Source organism: Vanacampus margaritifer, chromosome 6 (assembly GCF_051991255.1).
Source record: "Vanacampus margaritifer isolate UIUO_Vmar chromosome 6, RoL_Vmar_1.0, whole genome shotgun sequence".
NCBI lineage: Eukaryota > Metazoa > Chordata > Actinopteri > Syngnathiformes > Syngnathidae > Vanacampus > Vanacampus margaritifer.
Window position 1 is genome coordinate 22186251 of NC_135437.1, and position 27184 is coordinate 22213434.

The 27184-nt window shown below is 38.9% G+C and overlaps 1 protein-coding gene across 2 annotated transcripts; it reads right to left on the bottom strand.

Moving 5' to 3' along the window:
* On the bottom strand, positions 1 to 27113 carry wt1a (WT1 transcription factor a). Of its 2 annotated transcripts, none has more exons than XM_077567468.1 (8): positions 26612 to 27113; positions 23490 to 23612; positions 21313 to 21415; positions 9752 to 9851; positions 4947 to 5091; positions 3775 to 3864; positions 1747 to 1830; positions 1 to 1567 (listed from the first exon to the last, which is right to left on the bottom strand). In XM_077567468.1, exons 1-8 carry the CDS (start codon positions 27084 to 27086, stop codon positions 1446 to 1448), a joined length of 1242 nt encoding a protein of 413 aa, XP_077423594.1. In that variant the 5' UTR covers positions 27087 to 27113; the 3' UTR covers positions 1 to 1445. The 2 variants fall into 2 exon arrangements, with proteins under 2 accessions (XP_077423594.1, XP_077423593.1); XM_077567467.1 differs by having other exon boundaries at positions 1738 to 1830.
* Between the last annotated feature and the right edge of the window lie 71 nt (positions 27114 to 27184).

A 27184-nucleotide genomic window follows, 5' to 3' on the forward strand; every position in this document is an offset into this window, starting at 1 on the left:
AATTATAATTATTTTACAGCATTGAAAAAGGTAAGAGCATATCTCTCCCTTAAACTCGTTCCAGTGAATCCATCCATGAAATAAAAATAAATAAGTAGTTTAAATGGAGATTTACAACAGCGCTGATCACGCTAAACTGAAGGGCATATAATTATTTATCGTATCTGATCGAGAGAGATCTGATCTTGACCTTTGACGTCTCTTGTGAAGAGGATCGAATAACGATGTTGTGACAGAATACTTTGGGGAGATGTAAACAAAAAACAGGGAGAGATAGTTAATCACTACTTCTATTTCTACCACAAATAAATTGATCTGTTAATTAATAAATGTAGTTGGCCCCGCTTGAATCAATTGCAAACCCGCCACCGCCCAAAAAAAAAAAAAAAAAGGATGACAAACTGTAATATGGCAGATGAGTTATTTTGGTCACTATTGACTTAGATTAGATGATGGAAATCTGCTTGCTCAGTCTTAAATTATTTCTGTAAGGTGCAACTTTTTCCACAGTCATTAAATCACATTTAATGCTTTTGGGGAATATTTATGTGAAAAGTGCGCTTTTTTTTCGGCTCACAAGGTTTTTCGGTGAAATCTGATGAATTGCTCAGAGTGAGTCATGGTCAGGATCGGGCTGAAGTGAATCATTTCAACCTTCACTATAGAGTTTAGGCTTACAGACGCTCCCCCTACTTACGAACATTCGAGTTACGAACAACGGTACATACGAACATGTCTGCGCGTACAGTATGTCGAAAAATGTTCGGTAAATTCGATTTTGTATGCGCGCCTTTTTCCGAGTAGTGCTTCCTTCCGCCGCTAATGCCGACGCTTGGCGCTGTGAGAGCTCATTGGAGGCTGAGCAACGTGGCGAGGAGGAGGAGGAAGAAAACGCCGGTCCCCATGAAGCAGGAAATAACTTTTGAAGCCGATTCCAGTGACGACGAAGAATCTCTCATGATATAAAATCCTCCTCCTCCTCCATCATCTCCTTAAGCATCGAGTACATCTTCCAAAAGTAAGTTAAACTTCATTTTATTTATCTTATTACGTACATGTACATACTGTGTGTGTCTCTCGCTCTCTCTCTCTAACATACGTACAGCACTGTACGTATTCTCTCCATTTTATTAAATGTTTTTTTCAGTACAAACCAATACAGGTTACTTATACAAGCCTTAAACATACTTATATAAACCTTCAATATACTTATATAGGCTTTAAACATAAATTATAATACAAAATATAGCGCTGAAGCAACTTACGAACAAATTCACCTTACGAACGATCGCTCGGAACGTAACTCGTTCGTAAGTAGGGGAGCGTCTGTACTTGAACCCCCCCTAAAAGAACGAGCACATGAATTTCATGACGTGTTTGTGAAAGGGAAAGAATGAAATTCGCTATCTGCTTCAAACGCTTTGCAACAGTGAGTGAACACAGACTCAGATGGCCAGTTGGAGCTTGGTGAGGTTCCTCTGGTGCATGTTGTGGTGCCGCACCAACTCATCACTGCGGGCGAACTTCTTCTGACAGTTCGGCCAACGGCAGTTGAACGGCTTCTCGCCTGAAGGGTGAGTGGGAGATGGAAAACAAAGGGAGGGTTAGGAAATACTAGAATGATGAATCATGTTTTAAGCATGCACTATGTGTCTGTTATGTTCAAATAATATCTTATGACATACTGTCAACATGAACATGATTGAGGTATAAAAGAAAAAAGAAAAGTTTACGCACTTGTTTTACCTGTATGAGTCCGGGTGTGTGTCTTAAGGTGGTCAGACCGAGAGAACTTTCTCTGACACGTCTCGCATTGGAAGGGTTTAACACCTAAACACGTGTACAATTTGCATGCACACGGATGGGAGGTTGATACGCACGACAGAAGTATTCATCACACACACGCACAGAGAGGGAGACAGAAACATAAAAGTAGAGCAGAGACTTGCAGGAAAGCCAATCCAAAGATTTGCCCGATTTGTGCAACTTCATCCAAGATCGGGGCTGTCCCAAACTTTTGACGCCAAGAGTCGCAAATATGTGGATGTCTCGCCTTAACTCATTCACTGCCATTGACGACTATAGATGTCAAAAATTCATGTCAACTATTTCTATTAGTTTAACTTTTTTTCCCCCATTTCATTTCATTTTTTTTTATGAAAACCTAGAAAAACAATTATTGTAAATTTATAACAGATATAAAATTTGTGATTAATCGTGAGTCAACTATAGAAGTCATGCGATTAATTACGGTTAAAAATTTTAATCATCTGACGGCCCTTTTTTTATTTTTATTTGGGGCGTCAGGTGATTCAATTTTTTAATTGTAACCAATCACATGACTTAACTAGTTAACTAACAATTAATCACAAATTTTATATCTGTTCTAAATGTACAATAAAAAAAAGTTTTCATACTCTTGTTAGCAAAAGTGAAACAAATGTTAAACTAATAGAAATAGTTCAAATAAATTTTTGACGTCTATAGCCGTCAATGGCAGTGAATGAGTTAAAGGGGAAGTCAAGCTTAAAAATTTCTTGACAACAATATGTAATATGTGACCTCACTAGTCTAAACAAGACATTCTGATTAATATTACATTAATGGAATATGAGTTATGAGGCATAATCCATCTCAGGCGGCGGCCATTTTACCACTTGCTGTCAACTGAAGATGACATCACAGGGCTCATGCAATGACCTATCATAGCTCACCTGTTTTCTGAAGATGAGCTGTGATTGGTTGTTCCCTGAGACCTGAGCAACTGTGATGTCATTTTCACTCGACAGCGAGTACAAAAATGGCCGCCTTCTGATATTGATAACAACTGTTGGATTTTTGCGGCTTAACTCATATTCCACTAATACAATATTAACTAATTCACTGCCATTGACGGTTATAGACGTCAAAAAATCATTTTAACTATTTCTATTAGTTTAACATTTTTTTTTCTACTTTTGTTAAGAAGAGTATGAAAACCAAGATTTTTTAATTGTACATTTAGAACAGATATACAATTTGTGATTAACCGTGAGTTAACTATTGAAGTTATTGGATTAATTACAAGTACAAATTTTAATCGCCTGACGCCCCTAATTTTTAATAATCATCTCGTCAGGCGATTACATTTTTTTTTTCTTCTCAGGAGAGCTCAGTATTGTTCATTCGATTTGACATCATCATTGCTCTCCTTTTTTTAAAAAACAAATAAATTTAAAAAAAAATTAATAAAAATGTTTTTTTTCTTTCTTTTTTTTTCTCAGGAGAGCTCAGTATTGTTCATTCGATTTGACATCATCATTGCTCTCCTTTTTTTAAAAAACAAATAAATTAAAAAAAATAATAATAAAAATGTTTTGTTTTTTTACAAAAAATCAGGCGATTACATTTTTTTTAATTGTAATTAATTGCATGACTTCACTAGTTTACTCACGATTAATCACACATTTTGTTCTGAATGTACATTTTCATACTCTTGTTAACAAAAGTGGGGAAAAAAATGTTAAACTAACAGAGATAGTTAAGTCTGGGAGAAGCACTACATGTACATGTCATTGCTAAAAAAAATAAAATAAAAAAAAAAAATACGATTTTTGTTAACTTTCTTTTATATGGTATATCTCCGGGTGCTATTCAAAGATCCATCTGCCACCTGATCTTACACAAAACAATTTGCACATCATGGCAATCATGCAAAAAGAGCAGGTTGGGACAGATGGAGAGAGAGGAAAGAGAGGAGCAAGTGAACTATTAAAAGTCAGCCAATAATCAAACCTGTGTGCCTCCTCTGGTGTCTTTTGAGCTGGTCAGAGCGAGAGAAGCCCCGCCCACATTCGGCAACGTCACAGTGGTAAGGTTTCTCCCCTGGACACACACAAAGAGAGGGTATTGATAGAAAACACTTTTCCTGTGGTTGTAACCTGAAGCCTAGTTGATTTGTATAATAGTGTACATTTAAAGAGACAAAAAAGCATTTGAGTGAAGGGCGGGGTGGGGGAAGGGGCGGGGGAAACGATACTTGCGTATAAGGCGCACTGTACATTTGTTTGTGTCATTTTTTCATGCATTCATGTCCATTGACGTTAATGGTAAGTACACAACTGATTGTTTTTAAGATTTACATGCAAGTTAGTTATTAAAAATGTATGATAGTTAAAAACTGTTATCTGAAACATCGCATTGAAGTTAAACTTTATTATGTCAATTTAAAAAAATAATATTTTGATCGTTTTTAAATGGACTGTTTTACTTGTTTTTTCTTTTAGCATAATATATATATATATATATAAAAAAAAATATATATATATATATATATTAACAAATCAGAAGTTGGAACATATTGTGCTCAACCTTCGACTGTAAGTCAGAAAGTAGAAGAAACAGTGTAATGGATTACATAAGTAATAGGGGTGTTAAAAAAAAATCGATTCGGCAATATATTGCGATATTACGGCGCACAATTCTCGTATCGATTCAATATGCGGTCGAATCGATTTTTAAAGCTCAATTTTTGCTGGAAATATTCAACAAAATGTCTTAATTAGAATTAGGGTTCGCATTTTAAGCATGGAAGAATGTTATATTAATGGAACATTAAAAGCCTTAAAATTTGATTTCAATGCTGTTCAAACATGAAACAGATTGCAACCACAATACAGTGGACCAGAAGATATAAGTCTGAAGTAGATTTTCATACAAATCTTACAGTGTACATGTACAAGTTTACTGATTAGTATTTTCTAAGTTTGAAAAAAAATCGCAATAATTGACTTAAAGATCGGTATCGGGATTAATCGGTATCAAATCGAATCGTGACCTATGAATCGTGATACAAATCGAATCGCAAGCTACTAGGCAATTCACAGGGACGTCTGATAAAAGTGAGTGAAAAAGGCCCAAAGAAGTAGTTGCTGTGACAACTGTCAAAGCACTGTCAGTATATTCACCTGTGTGTTTGCGACCGTGCATTTGCAGATGAGACAGCTTAAAATAGCGCTTGTTGCATCCTGGGTGCGGACACATGAACGGACGCTTCTCGCTGCTCTCTGATCGAACGATTGCTGGAGCAATGCTGGGCACCCGCCTCACATCCTGCACACAAACATAAACACATGAAGTATTTCATGCCTGTGTGATTTATATGATTGAATTCATTCCGTTTATAAGACTAATCATGTAATTTAATCAGCCTTGCTCTCTTGGGATCATTAACATAAAATGGTCATATTCTTTCTTTATTTCCATTCGATAATAATTAGCTGTAAGGTGACCCCGATTTGACTGCAGCCCATCGGGAGCTGTTAGTCACGCCTCTTAGACAGAAGCCTCTCCCAGGGTGCCCCATTAGAACCCTGCAGCTCACCGCAAATGCCCTGTGGAGGTCAAACACAGGAAATACGCCTGAGCACAATAACAGTCGAACAAAAACTGGAATTTCTTTCTTTATGCTTTTTGTTTTTTTTTGCCTTCGAATGTTAGGATGAAACATATCATTCCTTATTTTTTCTTCCTCTAAAATGCTTTCCCCCTTTGAAATCTTCACAGCTGCATCCGGCCTTCAAGAGTACACATTGATACAGTTGACTTTGATTCACTTGCCCTCCCTTAAATCCTAAAAGCAACATGATTCACTCGATCATGAGAAAGTAAGTTAATGTTGCAAAACTATTTTTTAATAATTATGAGTGGGCACAAAACACTCTTTTTTTTCCTTCATCAACGAGCCACTGTAGGAACAAAGACAGCATTATGTAGCGTAAAAGTCCACTTTATAAGTGAACTTTATTGTATTTTATTTTCAAAAGCGTTGCACAAAAGCATATGGAAAAAAAGGCAGACAGTTCAACTCAGTCCCAAATTGTGGGAGGCCTTCCCAGTTTCTAATTCTAAACCATGCAGTGGTAATTTCATCTACTGAATTTGATGAGGGCTGACAACCAATCATCACACAACTTGACCCGATCCAGGAAGCGTAGCATATGAAACAAACCAAAGCGTGAGAGAGAATAAGACGACTGAGTTGGACAACAGCAGCCAACCCGGTAGAATCCTCGAGCCACTTTTCAACTTGACCCGAACAATATCAATTTGGTACTTGCTCCACGATGATTTGCTCGAGAAAGGCGGGACATTCTGCACAATACTTCGAGCTGATTGGACGAAGCGGCATAGTGCACGTTTGTTTTGACCATCTTTAGCAGTTAATGCACGAAGCGCCTCTCGCTGTTCAACATTCAACAAGGAAACGGTGAGTAATCCTGCAAGAACAGAATTAATTGCAGCGTCCATTCGTCCATGTTAGGTTTGTTTGTTTGTTTGTTGGCCCCGGAGTCGGCACTGGCTTCCTGGTTTTGTCACAGATGCATATCACACCCCAAACACAATATCGCTCTGTGATTGGTCTGAACCAGTAGTTCGGATTGGTGGAAATCAACGGGCTCGGTACAAAATGTATTCTCGGGAGTTTGTGGACTTTGTTCAAAATTGCAGAGCAAGGTTAGGAGCCATGACCGTGGGCCGGGGGATCACACGACCCAGCGAACGCTGCGTGCGCTTGTGTGCGCTTGTGTGTGTGTGTGTTTTTTTTTTTACCACAAACTATAGTTACTCATTACTTGCTCAAAAAAAGTACCTGGGTTAGTAATTGAATTACTTCATAATAAAAGTAACTTGTTACCAGGCAAAGTAACTACTTAAAAAAAGTTTTACATCAAAGAATATGGATTATTTACTTATATTATTATTATTATTATTAGGGATGGGTGAGTACTGAAACCAGGTATCGGGCCGATACCAGACATATTTCATGGTATCTGTAGTCGCGATGGATATCGATACGGGTATCGATCCCGCTCTTGTGGCCGTTTTTTGGTTAGGAACTAACAGCTTAAATGGTTATTTTGCATTTATTGACCGCCTCGAGTACGAAAAATCAAAGGTGTTTTTCCTGCCTAGAGTACTTGTTTATTTAAGGCTTTAGCATAGCGGACACACGGGCTACTTTTAATTTAGCCACTTACATCACCAATTTGATTCAAGCAGCGGGAACGAAGGAATTAAAAACAAATCAAAGGGGCGCACGGAAGGTTTCCGTAGGTGAACCCGCGGAAGGATCATTTACTCATTCACTGCCATTTACGGCTATAGACGTCAAAAATTCATTTGAACTATTTCTATTAGATTAAAATGTTAAAAAACCTAGAAAAAAAATATTGTACACTTAGAACAGATATCAAATTTGTGATTAATCGTGAGTTAACTAGTGAAGTCATGCGATTGATTACGATTAAAAATTTTAATCGCCTGACGCTCCTAATTTTTAATTTTCTTTAAAAAAAAAAAATTGCGTCAGGCAATTAAAATTTGTAATTGTAATTAATCGACTTCAATAGTTAACTCACGATTAATCACAAATATATAATAATAATATAATATAATACTGTATGTTGTAATATCTGTTCTAAATGTACAATAAAATGAGGACATAACAAAAATTAACATGAAACGAGTTGTTTCCCTCAAATAAACTCATTGAGTGAAGTTCTGTCAGTGTGCGGGGGATTCTTTTTTCTGGTTGTCATGTGCTCCCGATTTAAGATGTGGCCTGTCGGGCAGTACTCCAGTAGCTAATGTGTTTCGTGTCTGCAGATTCATCACAAGCTTCTTCTTCATTTTTTTTTAACCTGTAACGCTCTTGCCTCGCTTACGTAAAACCAGGAAATGGGCTTGTGTCATGGAGTTGCTCGCTGTAACGCTGTCGGCCAATCACATGACCGTGACGACACGGCCCCCGCTTGGTCCCAGATGACTGTGGTTCTCAAAGGCGGTTCCATTGTAACCGATCGGCCCCGAAAAAGTCGCATGGCAACGCAAACAACCGGGGCCAAACAAGGCCGATTCGGTCTAGTGGAAAAGCAGCATTAAACTTCCATTTTCACAGGCTCTCATCCCATGAAATTCTAGATTTTGTAGTCAATCCAAACAAAAAAAAGGCCTGCTCAGTTTCCTTCAACCAGTTTGACTGCCAAAAGTAAACTATTTGTTAAAAATACAAATAAAATAAATGAAATGTTCCTTGTCTGATCATGTGACAAGGAAAACCATTTACCTTAGCAGGATTTGTATTTTTTTTACTTTTTTTATTGTTGTGGTCACCAAACAAAAACAGACCTAACCTTTGTGGTATGATATTGTAGGTAATTCAGAAACAAAATCTACCATCAATCAAGATCTTGGTGTGATTGGTGGAGGTATTACGGTAAAACTGGTCTGTCTTACCACACACAACACTTTTATCTGCTGAGGACTGTTCTGTTTTAACACACAAGCCAAACTCCCCGTGTGCGCCGCAGTCAAAACAACACTCTTCTTTCACTCAACATTTTCAGTCCTTGGGTGACGGGTGAGCGCAGCCCACCTGCATGGATTCTTTAGAATCTTGGTGTAAGGGAAATGTGGTGCAAGTTGGAGCAATTCCGTTGAATTGTGTCCTTGGTTTGGATGACGCTCTTCAAATTGAGAAAAGATTGCTAATGGCATGCCCGCTGATGTTTATTTATTTATTTATTTTTTAAAGTGCAATGACCTGCCAAAGGGCCCAGGAGAGCTATCTGTACAGTCTGTATCAGAGGAGGAAAAAAAGACCAGATACAGTAGTAGCCTAGTAAGTTATGCATTCTTGTCATTCCCGCAATGCTTCTTTGTCTGTGGTGTGCAAACTGTAAATTGCTTGATAGAGGCCGTGTTAAGTGGCTTCTGTGACTTTCACCAAGTCCAGGGAGTAATTCACCTGGTTTAGGTCAAGTAGCACAAAACAGAATCAGGAATGACCGGGTTGGAATGTAGCGGAGTCCCATGCTAATTTTTGCTAGTGATTTCAAAAGATTAAGAAACCATCTGGTCGGTGCTGGATTTCACTTTCCTTTTGTTTCTTTGATCCTTCCTCGGGTCTCCTGACAACCTCACGACTCGAGCTGGATTCTGAAGTGTTCGGTTTAGGTGAACGGTATGGGATTTTTAATAGGTTTTTAGGTGAACTAATGAGTACACACTCACACACACACCCACATACAAAATGAAAAAAAAAATGAAAAAATGAAAAAAAAGAGAGCAATGATGATGACATGTCAAATCGGTAAAATTATAGAATGAACAATACTGAGCTCTCTCTCTCTCAAAAAAAAAAGATTAAGAAACCAAATAGCAACTTATGGTTAATGCCACTTCTAGAGTGACAGAGTAGCAGTGAGCGATTCAGATGACCATTCGTAGACTTTACATTCATATTTACCTTGATTGAGGAAAGAAATTTCCCTTGATCCTCAAACTCAACACAGAGACGACAAACTGAATCCAACGTTGTTAAAAGTGCAATCGTCGTGCACTTAGCACAACACAGAGCTGACCTAAATCAGACGGATCACTCATATTTCGACGGCACAGAACCAGTTTCGATAAAGCGTTAGTCTCTCAACATTCTGAATAGTTTAATACAGTCCACTACTCCACAGCATAAAGGCAGAGATAGCAGTTATAGTCTAAACTGTTTGGAATTACTGAGAGGGAAAAGGACTGCAACAATCTCGAGATGAGAAAATGTCCCAAAGCATAATTTATGGCTCATTACAGAGAAAAAAAATTAATAAAAACATCATAAAGCATATTTAAGCACAAAGTTCATCTCAAGGATCACAACAGTCAAGTTACATGAAGTGACGTTGCAATGCCGAGTCCGCAGACAGACATACTGTACCTGTATTCCCCTGAAGACACCATGTGTGTGTATGCGGTACTGTGTGCTGCAGCTGTACACCATGGGTGCGCTGGGGTCACTGTCGTAGCCCGTCGCATGACTGACAACACACAAAGAGAAGAGACAAGACTTGAGTTGGGACAAATCACTGTTTGGAGAAAATGGACTGGACCAAATAGCAAGAAAATAAAGTAGACACACAGTACAGACGCTCCCCTACTTACGAACATTCGAGTTGCGAACAACGGTACATACGAACATTTCTGCGCGTACAGTATGTCGAAAAATGTTTGGAAAGAAATGCTGTAAGTTAGATTTTGTATTGCGCGTAGTGCTTCTTTCCGCCGCTAATACCGACGATTGGCGCTGTGAGAGCTCATTGGAGGCTGAGCAACGTGGCGAGGAGGAAGAAAACGCCGGTCCCCATGAAGCAGGAAATAACTTTTGAAGCCGATTCCAGCGACGATGAAGAATCTCTCATGATATAAAATCCTCCTCTTCCTCCTCCTCCATCATCTCCTTAAGCATCGAGTACATCTTCCAAAAGTAAGTTAAACTTAATTTTATTTATCTTATTACGTACATGTACATACTGTGTGTGTGTGTGTGTCTCGCTCTCTCTCTCTCTAACATACGTAGTACAGTACAGTACTGTACGTATTCTCTCCATTTTATTATTTTTTTTTCAGTACAAACCAATCCAGGTTACTTGTACAAGCCTTAAACATACTTATATAAACCTTCAATATACTTATATAGGCTTTAAACATAAATTATAATACAAAATATAGCACTGAAGCAACTTACGAACAAATTCACCTTACGAACGATCGCTCGGAACGTAACTCGTTCGTAAGTTGGGGAGCGTCTGTACACAATTTGAGTGCACAACAATAATGTTTGTAGTGTCTGCCCTCTATGGACAAAGACCCCCAAAAAAAAAGTTGGAAAAGACAACACAAAACATTTGCAATGTCTCACAATTCTTTGATTCGTTTAAATACAACTTCCATATCCAACCATTTGCAAGGGTACAATAACAGAATGAAGCATACAGTAGAGAGAGAAACAACAATCCCCGCTCATTTTCACAATCTGCAGTGAATCTAATCTTTGTACAGTGGGAGGAAGACTGAGGTATGTGAAGAGACCCACACGAGCACAAGGATAACGTAAATTCCACACAGAAAAACCTCACTATACAGATACCATATGTCAAATCATTAACAAAAACCCATCCTCCTTGAGCCGTTATCTTACTAATATGGTTTGTGTGTCTCAAGGAGTCTCTCTAAAGTCACTCAGGGAAAGCAAGTCGCAGATAAGGGACCAGACATGAATGAAATGATCAGAACGTTGTTTTCACTGACGTGGACGTGGACCTCATCGGAAGCCAGGCCGAGAGGAGGAACGACCCGGGGGCATGCTGGGGAGAATATGGGCTCTATTTTCATAGACAGTGCACATGCGCTCGGGCATTAAAACGATCTTCATTTTCGTGCCCATTTCACACAACCACCAAAAACACACACATTGCAATGCCAAGTAACTACCTCCCTCACAGTGTCAATCTAAACTGTTGAATTTGGGGTCCAATTACTTGCACTTAAAACATTGTGTTTGCAAAAATCAATGACAATTCTTTAATTTGCTACGGCAGGTTTCACGCGCTCACAAAATCACACGCAGCTTGTGCGTGTGACCTAAACTAAAACCGTGCTCAACTCCCCAATGCTTCCTCTTCCTCCTTAGCTCCAGTTTCTCTTTATCTCATTCTCTTCCATCCACTCCCACCTCTTCCTCCCTCTCATCTCTTCCTCTTCAACCTCACTCCCTCATGCCTCTCCATGTCCACTATTGATAGAGCAGTGCAAATGGAAAGCCTGATATAAAACATATTTTCATAAAATTTTCATCAGCAACCGTATATCACACATATACAACAATACAATGCAATACCGGAAAATAACTATTACTTCATATTATTATCATGCACCTACACACCAAACCACCCACGTACACTCTAAGACATTTGCCGGTCATGATGACATTCCAGTAGTACAGTGTGGGTGGACCTTTTGAACTGTATTTTGTTATACTTTTTACACATTTTGTTTCCACTTGCATATTTGGGCTTCAATTTGGCCATGATAAGCGATGCAGCAGCTTTTCAAAAACAGGACATCATTCTGATCTAGTAAGTTCATGTTTTCGTTTTTGTCTTTTTAAAGACACGGCAAACCGGATTGCAAAACTGGAGGCAGAACTCGAAAATAAAACAAATGGGCAAAGTCACCGCCTGTTCACAGTGAAGAAAGGAAGTGGACAGCTGTAAGCTGCGGACCAATTTGCATTGATATTAGTTGTATTTGAATAATTTTTTTTTTTTTATTAATAATTAATTAATAATAATAACAACTAGAAAAATTCCGGGGAAATTTTGAATGGGACTGCTGACTCTTGTAAATGAGCTGAACAGTTTAAAATTCAAACGACTGGAATCGCTCAAGAAATGTGGAAGTTAACCATAATCAAGATCAACTAAAAGTATTTCACTGTCCCTGAAAATGTATTTAAAAAAATGTAAATGAGCTGAACAGTTTAAAATTCAAACAACAAAAATCGGTCAAGAAATGTGGAAGTTAACCATAATCAACAGAAACTAAAAATATCTCACTGTCGCTTTAAGAACGCACACCCATTTTTGACTTGGAGCCATCACGCGCCCCATATTCCATTGAGATTGTATGAGAGACGCACCCCTTGAACAAAAGCCTCTCACGACTTAACGGTTCAAGATGCAGATTCAAGAAATGGCTCGTTAGAATGGCAAGGGTTTGGGGAACACGAGCATGTTCTCATTTTTTTAATCGGATGAAAAATGACCAAATGAGAGCAGGTTGAAAACTTATGATTTATCAGAAATGAAGAGCGAAAGGCGCCTGAATTTAACATGGAAGAGATAGGCGAGTTCGTCCGACTTGTCCTCCCTTAAAGTGAAAATAAAGGTACTAAATGACACCTTAGCCAAATAAAAGTTAGTTTGTCTGAAAGAAGACACTCGTGACTACAAAATGTGAGAATTTGATGTCTAGTGAGCAAAGATTGTGGCCATGGTGACGAGTTGAAGTGAAACTTTTGCAAATAGAAGTAGACTTTTCTTTTTTCCCGCCACTCTAAAGTTAATTGGTCAACAGAGTGCGGTAGAAGCCTAATTCACTCACTGTCTTTGAACCCGCACAGGGGGGAGAGCTTTCATTCCTTTAAAAAGATTTCGACACTGAGCTAAAGATGGGAAAAATTCCTACAAAATGAGCTAAAATTCGTATCGGTCGGATAACGTATGCGTGCGCAGCGTGTCTTGGAAAAAGGTGCTTGATCTGTAATTTGTTCCCCCTTTCTCCATTCATTTCCTATGGGAGTTTTTTGGGAGTTTTTGGGGAATTGCGTCACCATGGTAACTCGGAATTCCTAGAAAAGTAATGCCGCACCGAGTCAGATCGAGCCGCATCGTTTGATACCTCATTTGTCCCGGTGCGATCTACGGTACGGGCCGCATTTTTGCGGAAAAATCTCGGGATTTTCTAGGGTGGAGAGTAATATGTGCTGCTTTCAGCAGTCCCATAATAAAAAGCAGAACAGCAGTGTAAATTGTGACAAATTCAGATGGCAAAACAACTTACTTGCTTGCATGACCTCAACTATCTTTTCCATCATGTGTGATATACAGTAAATGGACTCTGATCAAAATACAGTGGAACCTCCAAGGTCAAATGCTCCTGAAATTTAGAGTGCGTGACTATGGTTCAGTGAGTGAAATATTTGTCTTGACTACTTACATGGTGCAAAGTGGCTACAGTGACAATCAATTGACAATAACACCAAAATAATAAGAGTAAAATGTTACTAACAAATCAGCTATATTTAGTGTTAAAGTGAAGAGACTCACATCTAGGTTCACTCAGTAATATTGTAAAAAGTAAAGCTTGTGACACTGTAATGGTGATAGAAAAGACGCTATGTTAACAGTTAGCTTATCTAGATTGCGGTCACAAACTCTACAAATTAGTTTCCTGTTTCACCCGTTGAATCGTTGAAACTGACCAACAAGGTTGGGAAACCCACCCAGAAAGTAAAAACCCTGAAACAGTTTGCTCCATTCGAGGAAAGGGGGGGGGGGGGGGGGGGGGAGTGTACGGGAACGCCTCTTGAACTCGCAAATTCCACTTGCAAAGTCACCGACTTCACCGACAATGTGACGTCACTCTACAATGGCGATCCCTTCGGAAACACAGACCGTGAATGGTATAACACAATTTACTTGAGTATAAAGCTAGATAAATTTCTTCATTCATTAATATTTGACATGACTTCTTGTAACACAACATACGGTATGTGACAGTATGCTGCTATCGCCTTGCATGAAATCATACGCCAAACTACTGAACTGTATGGAATGCTTATGAAATCAGATAAAAACAATCAATTGAAGCAAAATCGCAAGAAAGCAAGTTTGCTGGAGGTCAAAATGAGCTTTGAGGACCAACATTTAAAAAACAAGTGATCATTTTGGTTGTCTACTTTCGCCCGAAACGCTTTCAGGTCGGAACTGGGAAAAGCCAACTGGAATAAATTTGGCTTCCGACCTTCCTCGAATGCAGCATTAGTCACAAGTGCTTCCACTCAACAGGTGAAAACGAGCTTGTTTACCTGCCAGTTGAGTAGAAGCACGTGTGGCTAAAGGCAGGCATTTTACTTTCTGGACCTGGATTCCCTAACCCTGCTGACCAAACCTTGACAAGTGCAGATTGGTCCCAACACATGACACGATCCAAAAATGAGGTCAACAGACACTGGTGTCCAAATTAGGATAAAGATCATTGTGTTTCCCAGAGGATGATTCACAATTGTTTTAAAGAGCTCCAAGATGAAAGTCTTTTGCTTCTGGCATGTCATCATGAAACAACATGATGTAATGGTCATCAAGTAACTCAACACTCGTAGTGAGAATTATCTTACTTAAAGACATAATAATAAACTCAATTTGCAGATTCCCTTAGATGGTGACCATGCTTATTATAGATTTTGTTCGGGATGTTACAATTAAATGGCTAGCAAAAGTGGAATCTGGACAAGATGCTGCATGGAACCTGGATTGAATTTGACCAAGTGTAGTGTTTTAGTCTGATATTAACACCACTGAGCAGACCAGACTCGCATCGCGCTGATTGCCGCCTTTTTATTTCTTCTTCTTCCTGGGTACACAAATTCACGTTCAATTACATCATCACGTAATAGACGTACATTCAGGAATGCCATACGCTACACCAAGTAACTACAACATATTTCTATAAAACCTGGATATGATAGCTGACCTTTGTGTCCCATAAATGTCATTTTAAAGAGGTTCTATTTACTAATCTAATCTACATAAATATTGTAGTTACTAATCTAGTTACTATAGTTACTTATCTTCATCAAGCTACTCAAAAATGAAGGTGATGGCTGAAACTACAAAACTTAGGAATGAACAAGCATCAAGAAAGAAATGTTGTTAGAATTTGTAAGCAAAGACTTGCAGATTACTTAAACATGGTTAAATGTGTTTTCATTGGATGCAAACGATATCTGCAAGTTGCACACGCTGCTTTCTTTGCTTAATAAAACATCTTTTATTACATCTTTTATCTTCTATCTTTTATTGTCCGCAACATGATCAAGTGTATTGTTATCATTTCCGATATGATTTTTTTGGGGGTGTAATTTTCATCATATCCTGTGTGTAGTTGGCTCTTGTCAATCTTAAAATGTCCAATCTATCAGTGAAAATCCTTTGAACTTTTTAGAAATCTGAACGTCAAAAAGCACAAAGTCATGTTAACGTTGCGAAGTGAAGGTCCACCATGTGGTCATAAAATGCTAATATTAGCCAAAAATGTCCACCCTGTCATCAAATTAACATAATGCTTATAGCCTACCTTGTCTGCATGTAGTTAATTGAGAAAACAAAGTGTGGGAACCAATATGAATTTCTAACACCACAACATCTACTTACAATTCATTTGAAAATCAATGAGAAAATCCCCAATTTTTCAGCACTGAAAGGGATTAAAAGCACCTTATGGCTGATTTAGTGTCTACTGTTCATGGCTGGCGTCGTAATGATCTGAATGCATCAGTCATTTTTTTTATCAACATTAAACAAGAAATTGGCCAACAGATGATATGAATATGGTGAGTTTTCCATTGCATGACTCCCCCCCCCCTTTTTTTTCTTGACATGAACATATTCTAAAATACACATTTCATCATAAGTACAATATATATACAGGTATGTGTATATATATATTATTTATTTATTTATGATATTAGGTCATGAATATCCATCCATTTTCTACACAGCTTACAAGATAGACAAATACCCATTCACACTCAGATTGACACCTACGGACCATTTCGAGTCTTCATTGAACCTAAAATGAGTGTTATGGAGTACCTGGAGAAAACTCATGCAAGCACAGGGAATGCATGCGAACTCCACATAAGAGAGGAGCCCAGTTTCAAACTCCTAACCTCAGAACTGTGAGGCAGATGTGCTAACCACTCAACCACCGTGTCACGTTGTGAATACAGACGCTCCCCTACTTACGAACATTCGAGTTACAAACAACGGTACATACGAACATGTCTGAGCGCATGCGCGCATGTCAAAAAATGTTCGGAAAGAGATGCTGTAAGTTAGATTTTGTATTGCGCACCTTTTTCCGAGTACTGTAGTGCTTCTTTCCGCCGCTAATACCGACGCTTGGCGCTGTGAGAGCTCACCCAGCATTGGAGGCTCAGCAACGTGTCGAGGAGGAGAAAGAAGAAGAAACGCCTGTCGCTCATAGATAAAGCCATCGCACTCTTCGAGCAGCAAGACCCAAATATTGAACGTTGCACAAAGGTTGCAAATCAATTGAATGATGCCATACAGTGCTACCGCATCATTTATGATGAAAAAAGAAGAAAACTGTGCAATTGTAGTTAGATCGCTTCTTTCGGCCAGTTTCTAGTAAATCCTCCAAGGAAGATACTCATCAACCCTCATCTTCTTCTCCGCGACCCTCAACTTCTTCCTTCATTGAAGTTACGGAGGAGGAAGTAACTTTTGAAGCCCATTCCAGCGACGACGAAGAACCTCTCATGATATAAAATCCTCTTCTTCCTCCTCCATCAAATCCTTAAGCATCGAGTACATCTTCCAAAAGTAAGTTAAACTTCATTTTATTTATCTTATTACGTACATGTACATACTGTGTGTGTCTCTCGCTCTCTCTCTCTAACATACGTAGTACAGTACTGTACGTATTCTCTTTAAACATAAATTATAATACAAAATATAGCACTGAAGCAACTTACGAACAAATTCACCTTACGAACGATCGCTCGGAACGTAACTAGTTCGTAAGTTGGGGAGCGTCTGTATGCAAAAACATTACCATGTGACTACACTAAAAAAAGCATATGAAAATATCCTCTGTCATTCCGCGCTGTTTTCTACTTTCAAGAAGTTCACCCAACTGGCTGTTTCTTCATAAATAGAGCCATGGATGAGTTCCCACCTCTTCACGCTGTATGCCAGTGTATTGACAGGGTTCCAAGCCACACACTCCAACTGAGAGGTCACTTGATATAAATATTAACCACTGTGGAGGACAGACAAGATGTAGAAGGAAAAAAAAAAACCTCATGAGCTGCGCAAAGGACGGTCTATTGCCAGGAAAGGAGGAGGGTGAGTGTCCTGCTGTGATGTTATGTAGCGTCATGTTGTCTCAAAAGGCAAACTGGTGACAAATGACAACACACACAGCACGCAGTCACAATTTGAGTTTAAAGAAGACAAGAACACACTCCTCAAGACAGCTGAACTCACCAGCAACATGAATGGAACAAAGCCAAAAGGCACTACTGAGAACTTCCATGCGAACATTTATGTACACACGCTCTTGCTGGATTTACAGCCTCCCATCTACAGTACACCACCTGCAGCCTGCAAACAATCTGGATGGACGAGTAGAAGTCGAAGCGATACCAGCTACCATTTAGTGGCCCCCATAAACACAAATAGGTGACAATGACACAAGATTCAACAGCCTTTCTAGCCTTAGACCTATGATTTCTTGTTTCCTGCTATTAAATGGTAGAACGATTCTACGAGAACGCAAAAGCAAGCGGATATTGCTCAAACAAGTATCTCAACCTTCACTGAAATCTCACAGCACATGGTCACCAAACCAAATTGTTACAAAAAGGACAAACAAGGACGATCTTTTCTCGATTACCTCACAAATCTGGACTACTAAATGTAGGCTTTTAAACAACATCTATTGAGCGGCAATATGTGGATATACAGCTGAATTGCGCCTTCTGCCATCTAGTGGAAAAGCATTTCCTTGTTCTTCCTGACATTATACGTCACTGGCATAGATGGATGATGATTTTTTTTTCTCTCCCTGAGCTAAAGGGGGGCTTGACCAATACATAAGCAAGGCTGAGGAAAAAAACATCTATTTTCCGAAGCGCTTATCCTCACAAGGGTCGCGGGCGTGCTGGAGCCTAACCCAGCTGTCTTATTTTAGAAATATCACATCAAATGCTGGAGGCCCTGAACTGGGGTTAGACAGATTTCTGTCGGGGGCTACAGCCCCTCTGCCCCCCCGGTGCAGCGCCATCCCTGGAATAAATGCTATAAACAACACACGGTATTTACAACGTGGCTTGAGCGGGCCAAGTTGACAACATGCTGACTAAAGACAGTCCAACTAGTACCAGGCCGTGAGATTAGACAACCACGTCAACTCATATGTGTGTGTGTGTGTTTTTGTGAAAGAGAAACGGGGGTGAACATGAACTTGGAGGTCTGCTGGTTGTCTTTGTCATAAACATAGGCCATATCTTCTCTGCAAATACACACATACATACATTCTCTCTCTCGTGCTCTCTCTATCACATACACACACCCCACTGTGGCATTCACAGAAACTCCACTGCTGCCAGATTGAAGTAAAAACACTGTCATGGTGTGTGAAGGATGTTTCGTTAGGAAACATAATGTACAAAAGCAGAATGAAGTGGTGGTAAACCCTATCGCTTCTGCTATAAAGTAAGAAAGGGTTAACCTACCATTGTTAGGTAACACGTGCGTGTCTCTTCTGTTCAATTTCACGCAATTTCAATTTCAGGGTCATGTTGTGTAATTTCGACTATAATTGGTTGCTAAGTGCAATCATTTGTGAAAGGATGTTAGAGGCGAGGAGCTTTCGGGCTATTTTGATGCAGGTTTCCCGGGATGTGATATTTACAAACACGCACTAGCTAATGATGCACATTGTCTACTAATCACTTATTGTCATACACTGACTATAATTTTAACCTTTTGGCTGCTGAGAAAGTAAAATAAAGAGCATTTGTGGACGAATCTCCATATCAACATATTTGGCCTCCCGATCTATTCTTGCCAATAACTCGTCAGAAATATCTGCAACATACAGACAAACTCTTTTGGAAATGCATTTTTGATCCTCTAGTGTGTCTTTTCAAAAGATTATTTTGTTTAGATTGGCTTCAAAACACATTGTTGCTGTCCTGTGAAAAACACTTATGTCCTTTTTTTTTTTAACTCTTTGACTGCCAGACGTTTTCAGAAACGGGATGTCGCCAGTGCCAGCCGATTTAAGCATTTTGACTGATCTTTCAAGGTCCACAGAAAATGTTGTGTTTGGACTATGGAAACACACATACTACCAAATGAAAGATTGGACTTTGTTTCTACCTTATTCCGTTCTTCAGTAATCAACAATAGAAAATGGTTACTTTCCCCGAAATTCTCTGTTTTGAAACAAAAAGCGGAGAAAAAGAGCTTTTTGTGAAACGATGTTATTTCATGCACTCTAGTGAATTGTACACTTCTTTTTGTCCATGAATGATGCCACAAACACCTAAATAGTGCTTTACTTCTGTAAAACGCTTTCACCAACAATGAAAAAGTATTTTTAGTTTGCAAAATACGTTTATTTCCATTCAACAGTGTAACAATTTGACAAAACAATTTCGCAAACTATTTACAAATGTATGCAACTGTGGTACTACTTACAATTATGTGGATGTTTCAAATACAGTTTTTCTTTTTGTAACGCTCTCCTGCGTGCAAGGAGAGGGAGCAGGATTCGCACAACAGATTACTTTCACTTTCATTGTCCGTTTCGCGTGCAGACATTACACTTTCTTGACGGCCTTTTTTTCCGGGGAATAAATAGCAAGTAGCAGACTGTACCCACTACTCCGATGAATATGCATTGGACTCGGGGCACTCTTCGTCGTCCGATTGAACGTCCGCCTGAGCGTGCTCGCTTGTGCTCCGCGTTTTCCGGTGTCAGCATCGCTAGCCCATGAACCTTTATGATGTCGTCATACCCGCCGCGTCAACGCTTCCAACTTCGCCGTCAACATCGGAGTCACCATCATCATCATCGATGATGATCATTGTCGTCATCAATGTGCTCTTTAGCGTTGAAAATTCCCAACTGTGAGCTGCTTGCAACATTGTCCGCTTCCTCCTCCATCTAGCTCCGCCTAACGTATTCTACTGCCGCGTCAATGCTTCCAACCACGGAGTCACCATCATCGTCATCATCGATGATGATCTCGTCGTCATCAATGTGCTCTTTATCGTTGGTCGATGCTTTTCGTCTTTGAAAAAAACGGCTCTAGCGTGAGCTGCTTGCAACCGCCATTATGGCTTCTTCAGCCATTGCCCCCACAACACTCTAGCCCTGTCTCACGTCTTCTGCTGACGCCCACCCGATCTTGTCAAAAGAGAGTCATCGCTGCCCTCTAGGGGCCAAAAATAGTCATTAAGCTCACTAGACCTGCTTGAAACTTTCAGGACAGCTCTGCAAGCCTTCCCTGCACCAGTTTCAAAAAAAAAAAAAGAAAAAGGTGGACGTCTTTTAACGTCTTTGGCGCTCCTCCGTAGGTTTTTGCAGAATGTCATTTAACGTCTTTGGCAGTAAAAGAGTTAAACGTAAAAATTACAAAAATGACAAAAATGTATTTGGTTTTCACAGGATAGCAACAATAATTATGTTTCATAATATGACAAATACAAATCCAATGTTCAGTCCCTCTTATATGAATTTTTTTTTTTACAGCATTTCAGAAAGTATGGCATGCGCCTGATTTTGCAAAAACACATTACATAAAAAAAAGGGGGAAAAATGGAACTCCAGGTTTCTGAACTTCTTTAAGAGTGACTTTTCAAACTCATCCATCATAAAGGGAAATTGAACAACACCGAGAGGAAAGCTGCAAAGGCACCGAGACCTGTCCTGAAGGTGAACATCCTGCTCAAACTGCATCCTGCCACCCGTTCCCTGAATTACAACCTCCTTGTGTGAAACAATAGCTGCAAAACATTCCCACCTTTAATTACTGCTGTCTCATAGAAATAGATTTTGCCTGTCAGGTCGGCCTTGGTGACAATAAAAGTGTACACATAAGTGTGTGTAGGAGTGCGATACCTGTTGTAAGGGTTCCTCAGGAGCAGAGCCTGACTGCCTGTACAGCTGTCGGAAGGGGTGTGGCATCCATACATAGAAGGGGGCATAGGGTACTGCTGCTCTGCTACACATGTACGCAGACATAAAGGGACACACACAGAAATATGTGTACAGTTATATGCTGTCTATATTTGTATGCATTTGTTTCTTTCATCATAAATTGGTTTTCTGAAGCGTAATTAATATATGTTGAGTCAAGTTGAGTCACAACAACGGCTGTGAGTTTTGGCTAAGTGGATCTCCTCTCCTGCGAGTGTTTACATTTTGTATTTGTGTGTTTGACTATTTGTACTTTTCAGTAAACGACACTGTACATTAGAAATGCTTTCACTCCTTTTTTAAAAAAACATATTTGAAGCTTTTACCTAAGATTTTGATTCACAACCAGTGATGACAGTAATTTGTATTTTCCAGTAATGGCTAACGTCTTACTTTTCCCAGCCAAGTAATCAGACTAAAGTTACACATCAAACACACGTAACATTACTATGTCATATTCATTGACTTTTTAAAAGAAGGTGATGCCACAATTTCACCTGGGAAATACCTTTCACCATCAACGTTATCATTTATCGCCTCAGTGAGTAAAACTTGTCAATACTTAATAAACAGCACATACTAAGTTTTCTACCAAGGTGGTAACTCTGATGTGTGTTGTGCATGCAACAAAACTAAATAACTAGATAATGATTAATAATAAAAAATGAATACATAAAAAAATACCAAAGGACACTTTATTCCTAACACACAAAGAAAATTAAATCTAGAAAATACTTGTTATTATTTTTATTTAAAAAAATTATGTCAAGCTTTTAATAGAAAAGAAAATCTCTTTAAATGTCACAGTTAAAAATGCATCTTTTATTAAGTTGCAAAACCACGTGTGATTTTTATGTTAAGCAAGCTTGCCAGTCAGTGTCTGCTGAAGTAAGGTAACTTCTAATCTAACTTAGTTACTTTTGAAATCAAGTAATCGGTAAAGTACCTAAGTCACTTTTAAAAGCATTAATGTAACTAAGTTACTTTTTCAAGTTAATGGTGGCAACACTGTTTACAACATAAAGTAAACAATCACCAAGAGATGGCTCATGAATCGAAAAACTTTTAAGTTGAGGCACTCGTAAATCAAGGCACCACCTGTCTTGGATCAAACCACATTAAAACACGCAGGAAAAAAAAACCCTGTATGGGCATCTGTTTTTGCTTATTTCTTTGTTAGTTTTTTGTACCTTTTGTGCAAATTAATCAAAAATTTGAATTAGCCTCAATAAAGGTGTAGAGACATTAAGAACATGAGATGACAATAAAAAAAAAAAAGCAATAGCAAAAACAGCAAAAAGTATGTGAAGTAAGCGCATATCACATACATGTCACCACTTGTCATTTTTAATTTACAGGTACAATTTGCATGGAAGTCTTGATTACAGTTTACTGAAGTTGCATCAAGTATTCTTGATTGTGAAAAAAAACAACAATTAAATAAAGGTTTCATGATCGCAATAGTTTGACCTAGGATTGGATTATTGTTATTTACGTTGGAGAATTTGATTCAAAATCCTGACAAATGGTAAATTGAACATTTGCATTCAACCACGGAGGTCCCAGGGTCAACGGAAAGCAATGTTGGGTTTCAAATTTCCTTATTTTAGTCCTCTTTAAGGCCTTTCCTATTCACCCCCTTTTTCAATTATGATCCCCAAATCTTTTTTTTTCTTCCTGTGTCTGCTACCCATCCAGACTGAACTGCTCCCTTGACACTTCCCCGCATTCCAATTGCTCCCGCAGCTCCAAAAGTGCTGCTTATTTCTGCTGCAGAGATGGCCCAAAATTTATTAAAACAGTCACACTACGCACTATTTTCACTTCTCACCAATAACATACGCCGGGTAATTTTAATGAGATGGGTGGGCGGATGAAAGAGTTGACGAGAGGAGAAGCCGAGGGAGTTTGTGAGTCAGGATGTGGCTGATTTATTCTTCCGACAGGCCAGGTCATCGCGGAGACGTCACAAGACGTCCCCGCGGTGAGGTCACATTGGGCTCACTAGACGAAAATACATATTCAGCTAAATTAGTTTTACTCTCCTGAGGGTGCGACGCATTGATTTCTGTGTGATGTTACATCATGTCAAAACATACCAATGGCATTCTGGTGACTTAGAGTGTCTTCATGTTTGAAGGAGTGGTTGGAGAACTGCGAGCTGGGGTGAGTTGGAGTGTGACCGTAATTGCTGGCGCCATCGAACGAGACAGCGCCGTAACCTGTAACATACAAACACAAAATTCAAGTTGAATGGATACCGTGATGATAAGTCCATCTGAGTTCCATGGACGATACATCTACACATTAATGTATCTGTGTCATGTTTTGGTTTTGATTACATTAGTTGCCATCTTTCTTTGTGTCCACCTGTGCTCCCTCAGCCAGTCCAGGTGTGTCTTGTTTTCTTGCCACTGTGTTCGTATTTAGTTCCCTGCTTTTTTTCCCCCCCTTCCTTGTCGGTTCATTGTCCTTGTTTCTCTTTGTTTTTAAATTGTTTTAGGGCTCTTTTTATTTTGGACTTTTGTTTATTCTATAATTTTGATTCCCGGTACCTTGTTTGTTTGGGTTCTTTTAGAAAATTACGAAATTTTGTTTTAGAACATGTCCACCTCCATACCAAATGTAACAATATGTAATATTTCTTATTCTAAACACAATATGAAATTAGCATAGAGTTTCCTAGCAAGTTAAACCCTGTTTTTAACTCATTCACTGCCATTGACGACTATAGACGTCAAAAATTCATGTGAACTATTTCTATTAGTTGAAAAAAAAATCATTTAATTTTTTATGAAAACTTAGAATTTTTTGTATTGTACATTTATAACAGATAAGAAATTATCATGCGATTAATTACGATTAAATGCCCCTTATTTTTAATTAGTTTTTTTAAATTAGGCCCGTCAAGCGATTACATTTTTTTAAATTATAATTATCAGATGACTTCACTAATTAACTAAGGATTAATCACAAATTTGATATCTGTTCTAAATTTAAAATATTTTTTTCTAGGTTTTCATACTCTTGTTAGCAAAAATGGGAAAAAAAAATAAACTAATAGAAATATTTTAAATATTTTTTTTTATGTCTATAGCTGTCAATGGCAGTGAATGAGTTAAACAGCAATTAGTAACACATCCATCTTATTTGTATTATCACAATTATTTAGTTTTCAGATCTGTAATAAAATAAACACACACAGTGAATCAGTGTCTGACACTCAGAAGTGATTCATGACATGACTGAATAAATGGCAGAACTCGTTCCCATAAATCACACTTGACGCACACACTCAGTTAGTTACGTTTAAATGCAACATGTTGCAGAGTAATGTAGTCATATGTCCCCGCATATTTTATTTATTTATAATTTTTTTATAATGAGGAATTAAATTATTTTTTTAATTTGAAAATCCTCTCACATGCTTATTACTCTCAAAATGTGTAGCCCAAAACCTTGAATGGCACACATATAGAGCAGACAAAGCTCGGCTCACCCATGGGCACTGGGCGCTTTTTGCGAGGATGGTCCCCGAGTGACCCTGCGCCGCTATCAGTTGTAGTGCGTGACCTGAGTCCTGCTGTTAGTTTGTTTGCGTGTGCTCATCCAGCCACAGCAGGGACCAGATAAAACAGGTTAGAGGTCAGCTCAGTGCTTTCATTATAATGTTTTTCCTAAATTATCTGCTTGATAAGCATGTTATTGCTAATTAATCTACTGGGCACGGATAAACAAATCTATTATAACTGCATGAACGCAACAGAATGTGATCCTCGTTGTTGAACATTTAATCATTTAGTGTCTTGCGGCACAATATTGAGATCTAAAAATCATAGTTTGGTTGCTAAATAAAATCCAGTTGTGTACAATAAGGAAAATAATTCGAAACAATTAATAAATTAAGATATTCATCATAAATACCTAAAACAATCATCTTTTTGGGTTAAATTTAGTCCTTTCTTTCAAATAAACTTTCTGTGCAAGAAACAGATTGGGAAAACACGTTCACAATTTTTATTAGGATATTTAAATTGCTTGAAATTGAACCACGATAATATATTTTAACGGTACTGTTAGAAATGCAGTAAATTGTAAAAATCTCAAGTTTTTTATAACTGCATTTTATTTCATATTCAAGACTATATCTGACGGGATCACTCATGGGTCTGATTTTGGGGTTTCTTTGAGTCTTAGAATTTGAATCAATGTCAGTGTGCAAGGCATTTACAGTTAATACTAAATGGAAAGATTGACTCACAAGCCACATTATTTTTAGTGCCTAATACAGTGTATGACAAAATGAGGTTGCATTTTTAATAATAAAATATAGGAAATCTAGATAAGAAAAATTTGTAGCAAACATGCAAAGCCGTTTAGGGTTCAATTGAAGTCAAAAACATCTTTCGATACAGTTGTTAAATTAATTTGAAAAAAATAAATACATTTTTTTGGGTGTAATCTTCAATAACTCGTCAATATTAATAAGAGCATCTCATCAGACACATTTGCACAATCTCATAAAATCCAATAAAAATCGTATTCGGCTTTTACAAAAGTAATAACGCTCAATGTTTACTCACATACATACAGACATACTAATTTAACAAAATAGTTTTATTGCGATTGCAATTTCCATGAAATTGTATAATGTAACTTAATAACGTAACAAATAAAATTCAGCATGAAGCAGTGCAGTTCTCCAACAACACAAGTATGTTATTCAATTAATTTCTCTCTGACAAATAAATGAAAATTAAGAATTGCTTTTTGACTCCACTTTTATTGTGCAGTTACAATGTAAATATAAACAGAACCGAAGAAAAATAAACAGAAGCATTTGGCTTCAATTCTGTCATGTCAATTGTGGTGCTAAATGATGTAAACAAATCCAAATAATGGTCTTGTACTGTAAATGTTCATTTGGAATAAAACATGGCTTATACATGCATGACCTGCACAAAGCAACTATCAAATGTTAAATGTAGAGATGTACTTTAAAAATATGTTTTTTTTTTTCTTCGGAATCTTGTTCATCACACCGTCAATAAAGTCAGTGACACATTGGGAGATTGAAGTGAACAAGGGATTGCAGGCCCTGAAGGCAACATCAAGAAAGAGGTCGTAGGTCACGCAGATGTGATGTTAAGAGAATGAGCTACATGTGTTGACAATGGATAGGGGAACACACACGTGCGCACACACACACACTTTACAATACCTGTCTGGTTGCGGGCAGCAGGCTGTGTGTCCATGCAGTTGGTCAGGTATGGCGGGTTGCTAAACATCCTGCTGGGAGGTTGGTGATGATGCGGAGCACCCACTGAAGGTGGCTGGCCGGACGGGGCCGGCACGGGAGGGGGCGCCCCGAAGGCGGTTCCGTACCGACAGGCCCCCGTGCCCGTGAACTGCCCCGAGAAGTGGACGGTGAAGGCGCTGAGGCCGCAGTGAGGATCCGAGTCCAGGTGGTGGGGGTCCCCCGCGCTGCCCCAGCTGGGCTCCTGCTTGATGAAAGAGTGCGGCCCCAGGGACGTGTGAGGGGCTCCCAGAGACGAGTAAGGGGAGGTGGCGGTGTGGAAGTCCAGAACTGGAGCCCACTGAGGGGCCGTGCTGACTGGGAGGGCCGGGCAGCTTGGACTGGGCCCGGCTGGGACTGGAGGTAGGAGGGAGTTCAGGTCACGAACATCTGAACCCATCGTGGTCCAGGACCAGAAGCAAAAAAAGAAAATGGAAGTGACCTCTAAATGTTCTCAAGCTGCTTATCGATTAAACCGCCTCACTGCCCTCTTGAAGA